We start from the raw sequence: 22,048 nt of genomic DNA on the forward strand, positions 1-22,048 counted from the left end.
ATTACCGCGCGTAGTTAGAACGCATTCGCAAAAAAATTGCAAAACCTTATAGAAATAGTTCTATATATATATATATATATATATATAATATTTTATATATTTATGCCTCAATATATTCTTAATATTTTTCTAATATTAATTATATCAAAAATTTTTAATTTTAATTATCGCGTATAATTTTTATCTCTTGCAAATTTAATATTTTATTAATTAGTAATAATAAAAAAATTACTTATAATTAATTTAAATAATCTCACGCTATATGAAACATTCAAAAATCATAAATCGATATTGCACGAAAATCAAAAAATTTATTCAATTATTCGACTCAAGCGGACGCATCAACTGCAGGTCAAACGTATCGAATCAACATTGAATTGACGTTACATCTCTGACTAAATATCGACTCAACCAGTTGTCAACCATATCGATGTTGAATCAACTTTGAATCAAAGTTACATTTCTGACTGGGTTACAACTTTTGTTTGAAATATTTTTGTCTGTCGCGCTCAGTTTTTGAGATATTCGGCTGAAACGGGTGATCTGCGACACCCTGTATATACATAAATATATATATATATATAATAAATTAAAATAAATTGTTTCACTGCACAATATATAGACCATTTAATATTAATTATATTGAACATATTTAGACCAGGAGACGTCATGTGAACACCACAATTGATAACATTGAAAATGTATTAGAAACTAAAATTTTTATATTACTTAATTTATCTTACTGAACATAATTTTAGAATTAATATGATTTTTACGACTAATTGTAAAATCACATTAAACCCAACATTTTATTCAAATAATTTTCAATTAGAAACATTCTTTTACTTATATAACAATAAGTAAAAGTTATCCGAATTATATTGTGTTCGATGTCATTTTAAACGCAAGAATTTCATTAATCCCTTTTAATCAAAAAAGATCAAACAAAATATAAAAGCTTTAGTTTTTATTTTATGGCAATTTAAAGTCATATATTATTATAAATAACGAAAAAATTCCCGATGCCGCAGATTCCGAAATTTCTTATACGAGACTTCATTTATAATATTCACGAATATATGTCAAAAAATAAAATGCATTTTTTATTCATTTGAAAGTAATTTTAATAGAATAATGCGAATTTTGCGATTAAAATAATACCAAACACGATATAAATCGCATAAATTTAATTAAATATATAATTATAATGAAATATTTATTATCAGATTAATTAAAAATTACCCGATTTACGTCATGTTCGATATCATTTTAATCGCCAAAATCTCATTAATTCATTAAAATTACTTTCAAACCGATAAAATTAAAAATAAAAGTTTCAATTTTTATTTTATAAGATGTTTACATTTTCGTGAATTGCGAATGGATAGAGGAAGCGAAGAAACCGATTGTAAGAGACTTCGGAACTCTTTGATGATAGGTCATCTCGCTCGCTCTCTACTCATGGTCTTACTTTCTTTGTCACACTTGACAATCGTGATAGATAGCTCGGAAAGATAAGCGGACCCAAGAATCGAGAGTGAGCGAAACAGTAACAAGAACGAGCGAGACAATAATAGGAGCGAGCGAGACAGTAATAGGAGCGAGCGAGACAGTAATAGGTGCGAGCGAGAGGAAAATAATAGCGCGCAAGAAAAATCCGATTCTCGAGCTCGAGTCTCGTTGCTCGTGCTATTTCTATCTCGTTCGCTCTTATTGTTATTTTACTTGTCCTTTTCGCTTCCTCACGTAACTTTCGCATTGCTTTTATACATACATACGTACATACATACGTATATACCACACACACACACACACACACACGCGCGCGCGCGTGTATATATATACATATATATATATATATACATCTTTATTATTTAGAACTTTTATTCTTAAGAAATGTGTAGGATCTATATTGAAAATAATATCAAACTTTCTCTCTCTCTTTAAATATATAAATTATTTATTAATAGTCTGGTAAAAAATATCTTATTTTCAAGTATAGTATCATATTATGAATAAATTTCTATATATTGTATATAGCTATTTTTAGTATAAATCTATATATATATATATATATATATATATATATATATATGGAGAAAGAGAGACCACAAATCTTATTTACATTAAAGATGTATACATAACTTGTCTTGCATTCATATTTTTGCAGTCATATTGCCGGCACTTTGTGCATATAGCACGGAACAGAACCACAAATCGTGGACATAGCATGTTACCCTTTGAAAAGTTTCATGGACATGGCTATGTAGTTCAATGTCCACGTTTTATGGACATAGAGGCGCTTCAAATACGGGTTCCACCTAAATCAGGGGCATGGCCGCTCTCAGACTTCTCTCTGATCACGGTCAGACTTCTATATATACTAGACTGCTAAGGGCTTCCGCACAAGGTGTTCCGTATTGCATTACGTTACGTTAAGTATAGATCGTAAATTTAACTCCGTACGTAAAATTAAACTTCAGTCAACGCACAGAAGAAATCGTAACGTAAAGACATGTCTTTACGTTACGATTTCTTCTGTGCGTTGACTGAAGTTTAATTTTACGTACGGAGTTAAATTTACGATCTATACTTAACGTAACGTAATGCAATACGGAACACCTTGTGCGGAGGCCCTAACTCCTTATATATAAGACGGCTTCGATTTTATGTACAAATCACAGATAGGTATATAAAGGTATTCTATTCTGCGCATGCGCTCTGCGATAACGCATGTTTATATGTATATACATACGCAAGCTAGGTTAAGGTCCATATTCTGAATCCTCTTTTATCGATAAAAGTGCTTCTAAAAGTGGCTTATAGCCAATCAAAAGGCTTATAAGCCACTTTTAGAGGCACTTTATCGTTAAAAGAGGATTCAGAATATGGATCTAAGTATATGATATATATCTATATTGATGGTATCTGCGCATGTGCAGAATAAGTCACGTTAGTACATAAAATGTGAGGACATTTTATATAAGCAAAATATGGGGAGTTAGCAGTCTAGTTATATTAGAAGTCTGTGTGCAGAGCTGATGCGCGAGAAGTGGTGGGGGTTTAGAGAATTCTGTGCGCTATCGATGCGCGCATTGATTGAAACGGAACGATTCTCTAAGTTAAGCCGACGGCACACGGTACGATTTTTCGTACTGGATTTGATAAGATTTAGTAAAATACTAAAAATGCACCAATCAGAATGCAGCATTTCTAATATTTTACTAAATCTTATCAAATCCAGTACGAAAAATTGTACCGTGTGCCGTAGGCTTTATCTATGCGCATTATGCGTGAAACGGAACGCACCCTCAATGTATAATAAGGATTTGGAGCCAAAATGGCCTCCTAAAAGTACTAGTGCACACTTTTGTTACGTATGTATGTACACTTTAAGTGCAATTTTCTAACCTGTATGTGAAATCTGAGAAGCATTCGTGACTAGGTTGTTGCGTAAAAGGCTATAGAAATCAAAGCGAAAAATGTTTTCGTTTATTTCGCATTCCAAAAAGCGAAAATAACAACAAAAAATGCAAAAAATGGCTGAAATTAATTGCCAAAAATACATTATCATTAAGGGGTCATGTAAATATATAATTTGAATGAACCGCTTATTGGAGCCAAAATGGCGAATGATTGCGGTACTTTGTATATCTAGTGACTTTAGCGCTACCTAGTGTGACGTCGCACAAAGCGATTGGCTGCATGGTTTTGGCGCGATCCGAGGTGAGCGACAACGACCATCGGCAAGCAAGCAGTCACCATTCTTCCGTCGTGTTGTTAATGTAAGTACCTCGCAAGTATCTGTTCACGGTTATATACACGTGGTGGCTTATTTCGCATTGAGTCCTGTACCTTATGGTTGTGACTGTTTTCCTCGGGCGGTATTGTAATTATTTGCTACGAATTTGACTTAAGGCTAGCGGTTTGATCTCGCGTGTCCGGCATTTGTTCCGGTGTTGCTGTGTACTTGGACAATATACGGTTCTCGTCTCGGTATTTTCTGAATCATTTATTTGTAAACCTGATATCTCGATTCCCAGGCATTCCGCTCCCGGTTTGTTCATTTCTTGACGGCGTGCATTTTAATTTGTTCTTTCTGAGAGGATAGTATAAGAGCGTCAGAGGATAGTAATAAGAGCGTTTCGATTTGCTCTGAGAGAAAAATAAGAAGAAAAAGCATAAAGATTTCTCAACTGGTCAATTTCAAAAATTACGACGACACAAAATCGCGTTACTATCATGTCGATGTCATCGAAAAAGTTCTGTTCCCCGGAAGATGTAAAGAAGAGAAATTCAACTATTAACAAAGAGGAGTAAGTTTGACAGTCTTGTTTTTTCTTCCTTTTCATATAAATTGCTACTGGTTGATAGCGATGTCAAAATAATTGCATTTGATAAGAAGATAGATGAAAACGAGAAATTTGCGATAACATAAAATCATCGACTTATAAAAATGGACTGAGTATTGCGATAGACAGATGAGTGCTAACTATAGAGAGAGAGGTACTACATAGGAGGCCTATGTCTGTCTCTTTTGCTAGCATCTCATTGGTAATTTTCATCAATATATCGAAAAATCTACCAACGAGATGCAAGCAAGAGAGACTAAATAGGCCTCCTCTATGGTAGTACCTCTCTCTTTATAGCTGGCGCTCACCTGTCTATCGCAATGCTCAGTCCATTTTATAAGTCACGGGGCGGCGTGTGACTAACGGTGGAAGCACATAAAATTGCAGGAGCACATAACCATAAGCATAAGAAAATTGATTGGTTCATTTTCTTATGCATATATTTGTGGACCGATCAATTTCCTTATGCTTATGGTTATGCGCCTATGCAATTTTATGTGCTTTCACCTTAAGGCGGCAAAGTACTTGCCTGCCATATAGGCCAAAAAGGGGTCTTAAGTTCAAGTCCCGCTGAGGCAGAAAATTTATTTCTGCGATATAGCCGCCCCAATCCCCCTCCTACTCCTTCCCCTCATCCTTTCCCCTTCCTTACCTATGACCCCTGATTGTTATACTTTATTTGATGTAAGAAACTCTGCTGATTATTAATACTCACGAAGATATCTGGCAGCATGAGCGAAAAATAATATTGCCCAGTGCCACAACAGAAATACAATACAATACATTTTATAAGTCGATGCGTAAAATACAACCAATATAAATCAAAGTGAATGAGTGACACCCGATTGACCACGTCGCCAATTGACCAATTCAAAATAGGACTCTCTGATTGGAATCGTTACCCTAGGCATAGGTCGATATAATTGGCTGTGGTCAATCGCAACGTGGTCAAACGAGACGCTCCCGAATGAGTAGGTATAACTAAACTGAAAGTGATCAACTATTTGTAGCGAGATGCAGGAATATGAGAAGAGAATCTTGCAATGCGTTCTAGCAGAGAAGATAACTCCAATCGACCTTAAAAATTGGCTGATTTTCCATTTGTTAAAGCCGGAATTTATCTCACAAATTCACATGGTTATAGTATATAGTAAGATTTATCATTTTTTTTCTTCCATATTGTTTTTTATTTGCTATGTGATCTTGGGCCTGTTCTTTTTAGCTGCACTGCTGCACTAGTGCAATTAGAGTGAAAGAAAGTATGTTTGTCTCTTTCTAACTTATTGCACTAGTGTAGCAGTGCAGCTAAAAAGAACAGACCCATTGTTACTTACATCATGGCATTTTGAAATAGGTATCGATAAGGCTATAATTGTATTGAAGAACAAGAATGTCTATAGCTTAGGTTATTTTGATGACTTACATACTGCAATTTACCCCAAAAAAATAAAAGAATTATGTGGGAAAAACATAAAAACCTTTGCTCACAGCAATTTTTCCATCCTGGCACTTACAGAAGAGGGAGAGGTATATTAAAGAGTTTATATTCCTTGAATGTGCCTTGATGATATATCTGAGTTTCTGGAAACAAATTTTAACTTGCTTGAAAGATAAGATTTATATTAGGAGGTTTTATATCCTCCCTAAATCATGAATTTTTTTTAGGGGATAATGGAAATGAAAATTTTTACATATATGAAAGTATAGTTTCATGATATTTTAAAAGCATATAAAAATATCAAACATAAAATAATATCAGACTTTATCATTAATCTCTTGTTAAATCTTTAGTTGCTTTCATGTAACATTCTAAATATAAAGTAAGATTTAAAAAATGAGATCAAAAAATATATTATAGCTATACTATTTTTGAAAGGTTTATTACTGGGAGTTCTGGAGATACTATTTGCGAAACCTCAACATTGGGAAACCGCACATACATATCATGTCCACGTTTACTCCAGTTGCCGGTTTAAGCGAGAAACGTGTCGTGGACATCGCATGTGGATATTGTCATTGTCTTGCTCTGACTAGTGATGGAAAGGTAAGTAAAAGATTAAACTATCACAACGCTCATTCTTATAAACTAAATAATTGGTTGTAATTTAGGTGTATGCTTGGGAAGAAGATATTGATGACGAAGATACTTTTAATAGTGTGCCGAGGCAGATAAAATATGAATTGGAGAATAAGAATGTTGTTCATATTGCATGTGGTGCAATATTCAACATAGTTATAACTGACGAAAACAAACTATATGGTTGGGTCAATAAGGATAAGGACCAAATTTTAAACGTTCAGTCGCAAGAATATTACGCGATATACCCACGCGAAATTACCAATATGTCGAATAAAATAGGTGATTTCTTTTTATCTCTGAGATTTTATTTCTAAGAATGTTGCATTATCGAACATTCTCATGGTTGAGATAAAAATCGACGTTTCAGTTAAGGTGACCTGTGGATATGATCATACGTTGGCACTTACCAATAAAGGAGAGATCTATGCCTGGGGCAATAACGATGAGGGACAAATCGGTGTTAATACATGGCAAATTCATAGGACATCCAATTTGTTTGATCCGATTATGGTAAGTCATATGGATTTTTTTATAAAAAACTTAAATAATTGCTATGATGAGTAAAACGAGAAACAAAACAATAAGGAAAAATACGATCGGCAGGTGAATGTGCCCGAGATGGGAAAAGTTTTGGATATCGCTGCTTTTTATGATTTGAGCGTTGCCGTCGGCTATGATGGAACGGTCTATGTATGGGGTAGATTTTTTAATGAGTATAGTTCTGACACCCCGCTTCCCATGAAGTTTTCGAAGATTCATGACTTGTTTGCGTACAATAACTTGAGAATCATGCACAAACCATTGACTGTGTTTACGAATAATTACAAGTATGTTGAAGAAATATTGAATATATTGGAATCTGTAGGAGCAGCATTTAATGATCCAGTATGTTTTCTATTATTGCACTTTTTTGCATTATATAGCATAAAACTAAATATAAATAATACATATTTTCTTATATTAGTTTGATTGGTATAAAAATATATATATATATATATATATATATATATATATATATATATATATATATATGAGATTTGTAGATTTTTGTAAAAAAAGGTTTGAAAACTTTTTTCTACATAGAAAAAATATATTGCAATCGTTATTGATGGTTTTGGTTGAGATTTCTGCACTCACTCTAATCATATATTGAATTATAACGTTAAGAGTGAACCCACACAGCACCAAGTCGTCTAAAAGTACTACTAAAACTGGACATTTTTTTGTCAGACATCTTTTATTGACATCGTTAAGTTGACGGAAAAATGGGTAAAAGTCTCATGACTCGATTTCACTTCGTGACTTTTTAGTCTTGTCCATATGATGACTAAAAGATGACTTGATTCATTCTATATAGATTGTCGACACTCGGTAGTAGGAATACTTCGATACACGCAATAAATGGGCTATTTCTCCCATTTATTCGCCTAATTTCTAATATATTTCTAATAATCTGTTTAATATTCTGAATTCCAGCAAGGAATCCAGATTATTAAATAAATTATTTTAAATTCAATTTGTCAGAAATTAAGGGGATGCCGGAGTCCTGTTTTACCAATAAAATGTTATATTTCATTTTTGTCCAAAATCTTTTTATTAGTTGCACAAAATAATAAATGCTCCACGATTAAAGTACATACAGAAACAAAGCGGGAACCTTCTGATTTTATATTAAAAATTTAAAAAAATTGGAAAATCGGTCATAACAATATTTGCTTAATATAAAAGTTTTGCAGTTTGTATGCACAAAATAAGATAGGTTGCCGCTAGAGATTATGTGAAGGAATATAAATGAACTTTTAGAAATGAGTTTAGAAGCCTAATGAAAAAGATTTCGGTTTATTTACCGAAATCTTTTTCATTATATTCTTTCATACAATCTCTAGCGGGAACCTATCTTATTTTGTACATACAAAGCAAATATTGTTACGATTTGACCTCAGAAGCCTATAAAAAACTGTAATATTTCAATTTTTTCTTAATTTTTAACATAAAACCAGGAGGTTCCCGATTTGTTTCTGTATGTACTTTAATCGTGGAGGAGCATTTATTATTCTGTGCAATTAATAAAATAATTTCGGACAAAAATGAAATATAACATTTTATCGGTAAAATAGGACTCCGGCATCCCCTTAAATTGATAAACAGTAATGTCAGGAAAAGGATGCGGCTCACACGCACACAATCATTCTGCGTAGTACATGTATGTGGCTCTCTCTGATTGATGCGTGCGAGCAGTATTCTCTTTCTGGCATTACTGCTCGTAAAAAACAAAAATATGCTTCAGATCTTATATTAATTACTAATTCTTTATATACCCAGTAAGCAAAATATTAACAAATTGCGTGCAAATTGGCAGCAAATTTAATCAAAATTCCACACCAAATCCATAGCCATTTATGTCCGCATTAAGCTCGTGTTTTGCTAGCAAACCTTGCTGACATAAACTGACAGCAAATTGGTGACAAAACCCGAGCAAAGCTTGCTGACATGTTGACGTCAAATTGTCGGCAAAAACCGAGCAAGATCTGCGCGCGCGCAATCTGACAGCATATTGAAGGTAGTAACCAATGATCTGGTTTTGACCAAAGTGCAATAAAATTTAATATTACAGAATAAGTTTTATTGGTAAATTATAATTTTCTTTTCATAAATAACTATGAAATGTAATGTTACATCGTAGTTATATCTCACGTAGCAAATTCTCTTTCAACTTAATTAAATTAATAATAAAGTAAATTGTGAAAATAATTAAATTTAATTTATAAAATTGAGACATAATTTATATGATAATTAACTCTTGCTTTATGCTTCAAATAGGATAATTTTCCATTTATCTTGTTGATTCTAATCAGTTTAATATTCTCCCAGTCAGCAAAGTCTGTTCAAACAGATTTTGTTAATTTCTGCTACAAATTTTTGTCGACAGTAAGATTGCAGATTGTATAAAAAATTTGTTTTATCAAATAATGATAACAGAATGTCAGCAGAAATGTTACAAAACCTGCTGACATAATTTGATAGCAGAAACTGAACAGGATTTGTTTAAAATTATCATAGCAGATTGGTGGCAAAAATCGAGCAAGATCTGCGCAACACAGTTTGATATCAGATTGGTTGCAGAAACCGAGCAGGATCTGCGCAATGAAATTTGATGTCAAATTATCGGCAGAAATCGAGTAAAGCCTGCAGATATAACTGACGGCAAATTGATAGCAGAAATTTAACAGGATCTGTGAGGCGCAATTTGATAGCAAATTGATAACAAAAATCGAGCAGGATCTGCGCACACAATCTCTGATAGCAGATTGACGGCAGAAACGGAACAGAGTTTGCATGATTCGATAGTTCCTTCACTTACCGCTACGTGAGCTGTACTTTCTCGTAATCTAATTTCTGTCAGAAATATATATAAAGTCGCGAATATGAATAAAAGACTAAAAATATAGTAATTATCATTTTAATTTCTATCACTTTAATTTCTGATACAAGCAGATGAGATTCAGAATATTAAACTGATTGGAATCAATATGATAAATGGTAAATTATTCATGTACTGCCTATTTGAGGCATAAAGCAAGAATTTAATTGTAAATAAATTACATCTCCAGTTTTACAAGTTACATTTACTTTTATCATTTACTTTATTATTAATTTAATTTAATTTAATTAGCCCTATATGAGATATAACTACGATATAACATATATTACGATATAACATATGACATACAGGGTGACCCATTTTAACTTAGGCAGCCAAATAACTCGAAAAATAAGCACACTACGAAAAAATGTTTAGAATCAAAATTTTGTCATTTCGAGGGGGACGTACAATGACGTTAAAATGAGCCCCCCCACCCCTCCCCCTGGGCGGTGAGGGGGGGCAAGTTTGAAATCTTAAATGGGAACCCCTATTTTTTATTGCATATTCGGAATCTTTGGCTAAAAACACATACAATTTGTCTGAAACATTTTTCTCGATTCATGATAGATGGCGCTGTAATCGACGAAATTCAATTTCTTCGATTTCTCTTACTGAGAACCCATGCTTACGATTCTGCAATAAATTAACAATAAAAATACCACGTTTTCATTGTTAATACTCGAAATTAGTCTTAAAATAAACTTCTCATTATTTTTTATTACTCATTAATTACTTCTCAAGAAACTGCTTTTAGCGTAACCCAGGAACAACGTCGTGGACGTAGCAGTTTTCTGTTCCCTTCGGGGTGCTTGATTAACGTGAGTCCCCTCGCCTCTCACAATTCGGGGTGCTTGAACGTGTGGTAACCCAGCCAGTGAAGGCAAGGTCGTGTGGTGATCCAGCCAGTGAAGGCAAGGTCGTGTGGTGACCCAACCAGTTAAGGCAAGGTCAAGTAGTGACCCAGCCAGTGAAGGCAAGGTCGTGTGGTGACCCAACCAGTTAAGGCAAGATTGCATTGTTATCAGCTCTCTCCGCATGGAGGAGATGCTCAAAGTGTGCACCATTATTTTCTAAGGATAACAGTAATCGACAGCGAAAGTTACGTTGTACATTTTCTAGCATTAAAGGAGTTATAGCTTCACAAGCTCTTCTTATTCTTTCCATCATATTCAATCTTGTCGTTGGAGCTTTACTATACACTGCATCTTTAACGTATCCCCATAAAAAGAAATCAAGGGGGTTCAAATCCGGTGATCTCGGAGGCCACAGAACTGGTCCACCCCGCCCTATCCACCGATTTGGGAACCTTTGATTCAAAAACATCCGTACAATACGAGCATAATGAGCAGGAGCACCATCTTGTTGATACCATAAATTTAGTCTAACTGCAAGGGGAACATTCTCTAGGTATGCTGGCAAATCATTTTCGAGGAATTCTAAATACATTGGACTATTAATTGGACGTTCAAAAAAATGAGGTCCAATGACTTGGCCATTGCAAATGCCTACCCATACATATAAACTCCAACGATGTTGATTAAGCACCTCACGATACCAATGTGGATTTTCTGGTGACCAATAGTGGCAATTATGCCTATTGAGACTACCATTGCTGATGAATGTTGCTTCATCACTGAAACAAACATTACTAAAAAAATCTGGATTCTGATCTAACATCTCAAGAGCCCATCTACAAAATTGTACTCTGAGTACGTAGTCGGCCTCACTTAATTCCTGTACCAGAGTAATATGATACGGATGGTAATTGACTGATCGTAACAATCTATGTGCCGTAGTTTGAGGGATTCCCAGTTCTCGTTCTATTTGACGGGTACTAATATGGGGATTTTGATGAACCATAGCCAAAACTGCGAGCAATCTAGGGTCATTATTATTATGAAGTCTATTCCTTCGCCTTTCGCGATGAAGTGGATTATTACGAGATCTCCTTTCAATGTTTATAATTTGTTGATCAGTAGGATGGCGGCGATTTGGGAATCGCTCCGCATAAGTACGGGCAGTAAGTCTGTAATTTCTACCACATTCGCCAAAGGTTATAAGAATATCGACTACTTCTGTAGGCGTATAATTTGCCATTTTACCAGAATTTTATCAGAGTACAAATGTTAAAAAAATACATAAACACTTGTGACTTTGGCACTAAATGGACAAAATTTTGGAGGGATACTTAGAGGAACTCCATCAGATGGAAAGTCCAAAATGTCTCGGTACTTTGGACCATTCGAGTTGCCTAAAGGGCAGGTTACGCTAAAAGCAGTTTCTTGAGAAGTAATTAATGAGTAATAAAAAATAATGAGAAGTTTGTTTTAAGACTAATTTCGAGTATTAACAATGAAAACGTGGTATTTTTATTGTTAATTTATTGCAGAATCGTAAGCATGGGTTCTCAGTAAGAGAAATCGAAGAAATTGAATTTCGTCGATTACAGCGCCATCTATCATGAATCGAGAAAAATGTTTCAGACAAATTGTATGTGTTTTTAGCCAAAGATTCCGAATATGCAATAAAAAATAGGGGTTCCCATTTAAGATTTCAAACTTGCCCCCCCTCACCGCCCAGGGGGAGGGGTGGGGGGCTCATTTTAACGTCATTGTACGTCCCCCTCGAAATGACAAAATTTTGATTCTAAACATTTTTTCGTAGTGTGCTTATTTTTCGAGTTATTTGGCTGCCTAAGTTAAAATGGGTCACCCTGTATATGTCATTTTAGAAGAAAATCGTAATTAACTTGCCGATAATATTCTTATTTAGCACTTGTAATAATCAATTTTGTTGCATTTATATAATATTAATAAAAGTAAGCGCAAATCTTGTGCAGTTTCTGCTGTTAATTTGCCATCAGGTTGCATGCGCAGATTCTGCTCGGTTTCTGCTGGCAATCTAACATCAAATTGCATCGCGCAGATCCTGCTCGGTTTCTGCCGACAGTTTGTTGACAGGTTATGTTTTACAGACTCTGTCACCAAAACAAAAGCTTAATGCGGACACAGATGGCTATGATTCTGGTGTGGGATTCTGATCGAATTTGCTGCCAATCTGCTGCCAACCTGCTAACATTTTGCTTACTGGGCTCATATTAGGCTTGTATGAGATATCAAAAATTAAACCAATAGAAATATATTTTTGATCTTTTATTAATAGCCACTAGCAGGCTTTATATCTACTTCTAACAGAAATTTGATTGCGAGAAAGCGTGCATCGCGTAGCGGAAAGCGAAGGAACTATTGAATCAAGGCATCTAAATTATGTACCGATTATGTAGGTTCTGCTCGGTTTCTGCCACCAATCTGCCGTCACATTATGCGCGCAGATCTTGCTCGGTTTTTGCTGTCAATTTGACGTCAAGTCATGCAGCAAGCTTTGCTTGCTTTTTGTTGACAATTTGTCATCAGACTTTCCTGCACAGATTTTGCTCGGGTTTTGCCGCCAACTTGACGTCAAATTTTGTGCGCGCAGATCTTGCTTGGTTTTTGCCGCCAATTTGACGTCAAGTAATGCAGCAAGCTTCGCTTGCTTTTTGCCGCCAATTTGTTGTCGGATTCTATCAGCAAGCTTTGCTCGGTTTTTGCCGCCAATCTGCCAGCTTAATCAGGTAATAACAACTCTTGTGGCAAAATTGTAGCCTTTTTGCTGACAACAATTTTTAGCAAGCACTTGGCGAAATCTGTTCGAGCAGACTTGGCTAACTGGGTATATTTCGTGATAAATATTAAATACGAGATAAGTTAAGAATGGCTCGCCGCGTAGCGGCAAGCGAAGAAACACGTGCCACATACTATTATGTCTTTTTTATGTCATCTTTTTCGACAAAGCGAAAAGATGTCTTTATAGACATCTTTTCGCTTTATCGAAAAGATAACATAAAAAAAACATCTTGTCGTTATCTATTAATATAATGTGCTGTGTGGGAAAAAATACGTATTTTTTATGATAATTTTTATATTAATCTGATATTATTAAGTTATTTAATAATTTCTGTTCTTCAGTTGACGAGCGATTTTACCATACAAGTCGAAGGACGACCTATTTACGTTCACAAGGCTATTCTTAAAATTCGTTGCGAATATTTCAAAAAGATGTTTCAACATGATTGGGCTGAAAATATTCAAAGGTAAATTTAGAAAAGAAAACTGGTACTTTTATAAAGAATTTCTCACAAGTTTAGTTATTACATAATGTCGACACATTATTATTCTGACAGTATATCGGATTCATCATCAGTGTTCACCGTATCGGATGAATTTTCTTACATCGTTTATAAAGCCTTTTTAAAATACTTATATACAGGCACAATCGATTTACCTTCGGAGAACGCATTAGGTAATTGAAGCTGTAAACGTAAACGTAACCTATCATGAACTTACAATTCAAAAACTGCAATGACATTTTTTACAGAACTTATGGAATTGGCCGACATGTATTGTGAAACCAATCTTATAAAAGATCTTATAAAAGATTACAGTCAAATAATAAAAAAAGCCATCACTGTGTCAAATGTATCATTCTTCTATAATAAAGCGATCGAATACAAAGCTAAGGTACATATTACAGTTCAAGGTTAATCGCTATTAATGTTGGAATTCATTAATAGCAATTTATTTTATAAGTATATCATGTGAATTTTAGGAACTCAAGAAGTTCTGCTTCCAGTTTGCTTTGTGTCATATGACAGCTGACACATTATTGGAAGATATTAAGTTAGACATGAATATGCAGGCTAAATTTATGCACAATGCAGCGACACAAAGTCGCGATACTATCATGTCGATGTCACCGAAAAAGTTTTGTTCTCCGGAAGATGTAGAGAAGAGAAACTCAACAGCTAATAAAGATGAGTAAGTTTGACAGTTTTGTTTTTTTTTCCTTTTTATACATAAATTGCTACTGAATGATAATGATGTCGAATCGCATATGACGGTAAAAAAATAGGTGAAAAAAAGAAACTTGCTGACGTGAAATACAACTAATACTAATACTAATAAATCACAGTGTATGAGTAGGTAACTAAACTGAAAGTGATCAACTATTTGCAGCGAGATGCAGAAATGCAAGAAAAGAATCTTGCAGTGCTTTCTAGCAGAGAGAATAATTTCAATGATTCTTAAAAATTGGCCGTTTTTCCGGATGCTAAAGCCGGAATTTATCCTACAAATTCACATGGTTATGATATTTGGTAAGATTTATCTTTTTTTTCTCATATTAGCTTTTTTGCTGAGTGGTATTGTTACTTATACTATGACATTTTGAAACAGGTCGGCAGGGTGGCAAGGCTATAATTGTGACAAAGGATAAGAATGTCTACGGTTTGGATTATTTTTCAGAGATTGATGACAGATGTGCTATCTATCCCAAAAAAATAAAAGAATTGTGTGGAAAAAACATAAAAATCTTTGCTCCCGGCGATTTTTTCATCCTGGCACTTACAGAAGAGGGAGAGGTATATCAAAAATATTATTATATTCCTTGAATATGCCTTGATGGTATATCTGAATTTCTGGAAATAAATTTTAACTTTGAAAGATGATATTGATATTAGGAGGTTTTATATCCTCCTTAAATCGTGAACTTTTTTTCGTTCTTAGGCAACAAGTGGAAATGAAAATGTTTACATACATCCCAGGTAGCAAGGTGTCGTCTATTTGACGTCATGAATTAGTCATTCTTATGACGAATCTGACGTTTAAAATGACGTCCTAATGTCGCAAAAATGACGTAGATTTGTCACAGGTACGTTACGTCATATAGTGACGTAAAAAATACGTCACATAGTGACATAAAGAATACGTCATTATTTTCGTGTTATTACCCAGGTAGCAAGCACACGTCATTTTGACATTTCAAATTGGTCATTCACTGGCTATGTTCCAAAATTCACTGCCAGTACTGAAAATCTATAATGTACGTCACGTAAATTATAGATTTTCAGTACTGGCAGTGAATTTTGGAACGCAGCTGCTGTCTATTCTTGACGTCACGAATTGACGTTTTTATAACGTAAAAGTGATGGTCTAATGTCACATTCTTGACGTCATGACATGTACCGCATTTTGACGTCATAAAATGTAATAAATAATTAATGTATGTATATAATTAATGAATAATTTTCATTAAGTAGCCAGACATTTATTTGTCCGACTTATAAGTTCGATTTAATATCTGAAGCCTCTCTATTGAGATTGTATCAGAAATTAAATCGAAGTAATATTTCTAATTTTATCTGTCACTCTTTGCAAACTTTATATAACTCTTATGACTAAAACTAAATACGAGAGAGATAGCGATCATAGCGGTAAACGAACGAACTAGCGATTACTGGTTTTACAATGAAATTTACTGGTTTTACAGTGAATTTTACTTTAATAATTATTAAAGTCTGATCGCGAAAGTCGTTATATAAAAAATTTTAAAAGATTTTTTTATGGGATCGATGTACTAACTAATGATATTAATAATAAAATAATCGTCACTTCATGACTGAAAAATGACGTCAAAATAATGTTATATCAAGACGTCAATATAAAGTCATGTAATATATCAGTTATTTTGACGACATATGACCAAAAATGACCAGTTTGGAACGTCAAAATGACGTAGGGCCTCCGCACAAGGTGTTTCGTATCGCATTACGTTACGTTAAGTATAGATCGTAAATTTAACTCCGTACGTAAAATTAAACTTCAGTCAACGCACAGAAGAAATCGTAACGTAAAGACATGTCTTTACGTTACGATTTCTTCTGTGCGTTGACTGAAGTTTAATTTTACGTACGGAGTTAAATTTACGATCTATACTTTAACGTAACGTAATGCGATACGGAACACCTTGTGCGGAGGCCCGTATGCTTGCTACCTGGGAGTATCTGTCTGACGTTAATAATTGGTAAAAGATGTGACGTTGCAAATATGTCGTAGGTTGGATAAATACAGGACGTCATGAATTAGTTGCTATAATGACGTTAGTAGTACATCATCGATTGGGGTATCCGTCTGACGTTAATAATTGGTAAAAGATGTGACGTTGCAAATACGTCGTTGGTTGGATAAATACGGAACGTCATTAATTGGTTGCTGTAATGACGTTACTAGTACGTCGTCGATTGGAGTATCTGTTTCACGTTAATAATTGGAAAAAATATGACGTTGCAAGTACGTCGTAGGTTGGATAAACACAGGACGTCATTAATTGGTTAAAAAAATAACGTCATTATTACGTCTTACATAGGTAATATGACGTCAATTATCTAAAATGACTAACTAATGACGTCATATAGACGTCACCTTGCTACCTGGGATGTGTGTGAAATCATAATAAAATATGAGTAGATTAATTAATTAAAAATATATATTAAATAAATAAATTGTTTTGATTAGTAGAAATACAGATATTTAACCATAATATTTATTTCAACATGCAAATATTTTTAAAATTAAAACTATAGGATGTGAAAGATTGCAATGAGGTAATTTTTATTTTCTTAATTAGAGAAAAAAAAGGAAAAAAAAATTTGAAAATATCCCTGATAAACAAGGAAAAACAGAGATTGCATCATTTTTTAAATTCTTTATATATTCAATACCCAGCTAACCATTTGTTTGCGGATTGCTAGCAAACGGAAAACAATTTTCTGCCGAACGAAGTTGTCAAATCCAAGGCCTACTGTGTCCTCGAGTGCGCTCCAATTGCAACCAAAAATTGAAATCGCATTCTGACGTTAAATTTTGTGCAATACTACACACACACACACACACAGAGCAGATGTGCCACTAACAGTGCGATAACAGATAAAAGCAACAAACCGAGAGCAGATTTATCAACCATAGAAATAAATCTTCAAACTACTTTTGGCATGCTGCGTGCTTTTTGTTGCAAAATGACGTTTCAACAGATCTGCTGCATTTCTGCCATCACCACTTTCCACAGATCTGTTTGCTGTTCATCGCCACTTTGTCATGTAGTCTGTTTGAGAGATATTGATGAATATTTGCTGGAATTGTGTTCGCAGTATCTTCAATGACAAAGTATGTTTCTCATCTGCAGCTTTTTGATAAACAGAACATGTTGCCTGCATTTGCATTCACAGAAATGGTTAGCTGGGTATGGTTTTTGTAAAAATTAAAGCAATATACACACACATACTTATAGTTTCATACTATTTTAAAAATGTGAGAAAACGTCTATTTTTTTTTACTTCTATCAATATGGACAGTGAATTTATATAATTTTATCCAACTGAAAAGAACTTAGGATGGAGTAGTATCAAATTTCATCATTAATCTTTTGTCAAGTTTTTTCTACTAGTGCCTTCATATTTAAACATTCTAAATGAGATTCAAAAAATCAAGTAAAAAAATGTATTACTGCTATGCTACTTTTGAAAGGTATATTCCTGCGATATCGGAGATGATGTAGAGGTGATACCTGAAGAATCCACGATTACTCAAGTTGCCGGTTTAAGCGAGAAACGTGTCGTGGACATCGCATGTGGATATCGTCATTGTCTTGCTTTGACTAGCGATGGAAAGGTAAGCAAAAGATTATTATAAATTGTGACAATAATAACGATAATAATTCTTATGAACTAAACGATTGTAACTTAGGTATATGCTTGGGGAAAAAATAATTTTGGGCAAGTTGGTAACGAAAACACAGCAATTTTCATTAGTGTGCCGTGGCAGGTGAAACATGAATTGGAGAATAAGAATGTTGTGCATATCGCGTGTGGTTCAAATTTTAACATGGTTATAACTGACGAAAACAAAATATATGGTTGGGGTGAAAACGATAGGGGCCAGATTTCAACCAATCGGTCGCAAAACTATTATGCGTATCCGCAAGAAATTACATTATCGGATGAATTAGGTAACTTTTTTTTGTCTAAGATTTGATTTCTAAGAATATTGCATTATCGAACATCCTCATGGTTGAGATGGAAATCGACGTTTCAGTTAAAATGTGCTGCGGATATAAGCATACGTTGGTACTCACAAATAAAGGAGAGATTTATGCCTGGGGCAATAACAATTACGGACAAATCGGCGTTAATAAAGATTATAACGAATTGCAACGTTCTGGTCCGATTATGGTAACTCATGGATTATTGATGAAGTCTTTTTAATAATTGCCATAATGAGTGGGACAAGAAACAAAATAATAAGGAAAGATATGATCGACAGGTAAACGTGCCCGAGATGGGAAAGGTTTTGGATATCGCAGCTTTTGGTGATTTGAGCGTTGCCGTCGGCTATGATAGGATTATCTATATATGGGGTAAATTTTACGATCGTATTTTCGGAATTAAGGTCCCGTTTCCCACGAAGTTTTCGACAATTTACGAAGTATTTGCGTACAGCGACTTGAAAATCACGCACAAGCCATTGACTATGTTTACGAATATTGAAGAAGTATTGAATATATTGGAATCTGTAGGAGCAGCATTTGATAATCCGGTATGTTTCCTGTTATCGTTCTGTATGTACTTTTTTGCATTATACAGAGTGTGAAAAATCCCGGTAAAATATCTCGAAAACGAGACATTTTAGAAAAAAATGTTTGATACAAAAGTTGTTGGGTTTTAACAAATGCATTAAATAGCAAAACTTATTTGACTTTGAGCGTAACCATGGAGGAAGTCTCAAGGTTAACTTTAAAATAGTTCTGCTCAAGGTCAAATAAGTTTTGCTATTTGATGCATTTGTTGAAACCCAACAACTGTTGTGTGAAACTTTTTTTCTAAAATGTCTCGTTTTCGAGATATTTTGGCGGTCCGGTATTCTTTTTAGCACCCTGTATAACATAAAACTAAATATATATAAAACATAATTTTTCATATTAGTTTGGTTGGTATAAAAGAATATAGAGATTTATATAAGAGATTTGTAGATTTTTGTAAAAAAAAATTTGAAAACTTTTTTCTACATAGAAAAAATATATTGCAATCATTACTGATAGTTTTGATTGAGACTTCTGCACTCACTCCAATCATATATTGAATTATAACATTAAGAGTGAAAAAATACGTATTTTTTATGATAATTTTTATATTAATCTGATATTAAATTATTTAATAATTTTTGTTCTTCAGTTGACGAGCGACTTTACCATACAAGTCGAAGGACGACCTATTTACGTTCACAAGACTATTCTTAAAATTCGTTGCGAATATTTCAAAAAGATGTTTCAACATGATTGGGCTGAAAATATTCAAAGGTAAATTTAGAAAAGAAAACTGGTACTTTTATAGAGAATTTCTCACAAGTTTAATTATTATAATGTCGACGCATTATTATTCTGACAGTATATCGGATTCATCATCAGTATTCACCGTATCGGATGAATTTTCTTACATCGTTTATAAAGCCTTTTTAAAATACTTATATACAGGCACAATCGATTTACCTTCGGAGAATGCATTAGGTAATTAAAGCTGTAAACGTAAACGTAACCTATCATGTTCTTACAATTCAAAAACTGCAATGACATTTTTTACAGAACTTATGGAATTGGCCGACATGTATTGTGAAACCAATCTTATAAAAGATTGCAGTCAAATAATAAAGAAAGCCATCACTGTGTCAAATGTACTTTTCTTCTACATTAAAGCGATCGAATGCAATGCTAAGGTAAGCTCGGGATTAATCGCTGTTAATATTGCAATTCATAAATCACAATGTATTTATTTACGTGTGTACAATATATCATTGAATATCATGTGAATTTTAGGAACTTGAGGAGTTTTGTTTCCAGTTTGCTTTGCGTCACATGACAGATGTAGTACTATCGGAAGATTATATTAAATTAGATATAAATACAAAGGATAATTTTATGCGCAGAGCAGCTAAAGAAAATGCTATCAGAATGTAATGCTTTTAAGAGCGCAAATCTTTCGACATAAGATTTGAACCAAATCATCGATTGTTTCTTTATTTTTTTGCGGGCAACAATAACACCATACGCATTCAATAATAAAGTAAACCATTTGTTCCAGTTACCATTTCATAGTGTAATATTACATAATTTAAATATGCAATATGTAATTTTATGTAATAAATTTATTAATTTTATTTATTAATTAAATTTATTTATAATATTTACATTACTTATTCAACTCTTAAATAATAAATATGATATTATTATAAGACATTATTTTAATATTATCATAAAAAAGAACCATGTTAAAATCCTCGTATTTTTATCTAGAAGGAAACAGAAAAAACGTGGATTGAATATATTTTCGTGACGCCCCCATTGATGATGAAAACATAGATTAGACCGTGGAAATCTCTGGGAAATATTTTCGAGATAAAGACAAATTTTCACAGAAATTACCTAATATGGTTTTTGGCTTTTATTTAATTGCTTTTTCGAGTGATCGGATTTAATCGCTGAATAGTTTACTAGACGGTATTGACCAATCACAGCTATTTTTCTGAAGAATGTATGGTCACATTCATCTAAGGAATAGCTATGATTGGTCAATGATGTCTAGTAGACTACCTCGGAGCGATTAAACCCAATCACTTGAAAACGTTAATCTTACAATCGTTTTAATTAATTCGTGACTCACAAATGATGCCGCGTCAATTGATACTCTGGAGAACTTGAATTGAAATTAAAAATGAGCTAACTTAACGACCATTTTTATTTTTTACTCAACAGCGAAAGGCTGATCTCATAAACGTTTAAATTAATCTTACAATCATCTTCGAGCAAATCACAAATGATTAAAAAGAAACTCGAAATATCAAAATGGAGGAGTGTCCCGTTGGGTGTGCCTTTTTTGACCACGTTGCGATTGACCACAGCCATCTCTGATTGGTTAATGTTGCTGGTTATCCTAGGCATAGGTCGATATAATTGGATGTGGTCAATCGCAACGTGGTCAAACGGGACGCTCCCGTCCCGTTTGATCTTTGGACGTTTGTACTTAACATTTTTCTGTGTCAGGCAGTGTAATGCAGGATTCACACTGCGTCCGATATCCGGCGTACGACATCCGACATCCAATAAGAAAATTTGATTTCTAGAATGTCTAGTAGAGTCTCTAGAAATCTCATTCTCTTAGGGTGACGTCCCATGGCGCGTATGGCGATACGCGCGTATCGGGCGTATTGATTCGTATTAAGTTAGCCGGAAATTTTTCAGCCAACTAAAAATCTCCTTATGGAATCGTTT

General features: G+C 33.9%; 1 protein-coding gene across 9 annotated transcripts; it reads left to right on the forward strand.

The window, feature by feature from the left end:
- Positions 1-3,767: 3,767 nt before the first annotated feature.
- Positions 3,768-20,937, forward strand: LOC145970352 (RCC1 and BTB domain-containing protein 1-like). Of its 9 annotated transcripts, none has more exons than XM_083097062.1 (21): positions 3,768-3,785; positions 5,363-5,502; positions 5,707-5,879; positions 6,229-6,396; positions 6,462-6,711; positions 6,800-6,942; positions 7,036-7,317; positions 13,864-13,988; positions 14,079-14,197; positions 14,273-14,415; positions 14,504-14,712; positions 14,911-15,050; positions 15,130-15,314; positions 18,256-18,399; positions 18,475-18,736; positions 18,823-18,959; positions 19,051-19,323; positions 19,959-20,083; positions 20,172-20,290; positions 20,366-20,496; positions 20,597-20,937. In XM_083097062.1, the coding sequence occupies exons 2-21, from the start codon at positions 5,367-5,369 to the stop codon at positions 20,735-20,737; spliced, it is 3,405 nt and encodes a 1,134-aa protein (XP_082953188.1). In that variant the 5' UTR covers positions 3,768-3,785; positions 5,363-5,366; the 3' UTR covers positions 20,738-20,937. The 9 variants fall into 9 exon arrangements, with proteins under 9 accessions (XP_082953188.1, XP_082953187.1, XP_082953186.1 ...); XM_083097061.1 differs by lacking the exon at positions 3,768-3,785 and adding an exon at positions 3,806-4,316 and having other exon boundaries at positions 14,528-14,712; XM_083097060.1 differs by lacking the exon at positions 3,768-3,785 and adding an exon at positions 3,807-4,316.
- Positions 20,938-22,048: the final 1,111 nt, after the last annotated feature.

Source organism: Camponotus vicinus, unplaced genomic scaffold (genome assembly GCF_025532165.1).
Source record: "Camponotus vicinus isolate PSW18456_S1 unplaced genomic scaffold, iyCamVici1.0 SCAF_4, whole genome shotgun sequence".
NCBI classification, from domain to species: Eukaryota; Metazoa; Arthropoda; class Insecta; order Hymenoptera; family Formicidae; genus Camponotus; species Camponotus vicinus.

What these genes read in the sequence shown, in the direction of transcription:
- LOC145970352 (XM_083097060.1), top strand. Translation starts at nt 4,243, where the DNA reads ATGTCGATGTCATCGAAAAAGTTCTGTTCCCCGGAAGATGTAAAGAAG. An exon ending in TCACATGGTTATAGTATATA is followed by an intron (nt 5,503 to 5,706) that starts GTAAGATTTATC and finishes ATTTTGAAATAG; the next exon opens with GTATCGATAAGGCTATAATT. An exon ending in TGGGCTGAAAATATTCAAAG is followed by an intron (nt 20,084 to 20,171) that starts GTAAATTTAGAA and finishes TTATTCTGACAG; the next exon opens with TATATCGGATTCATCATCAG.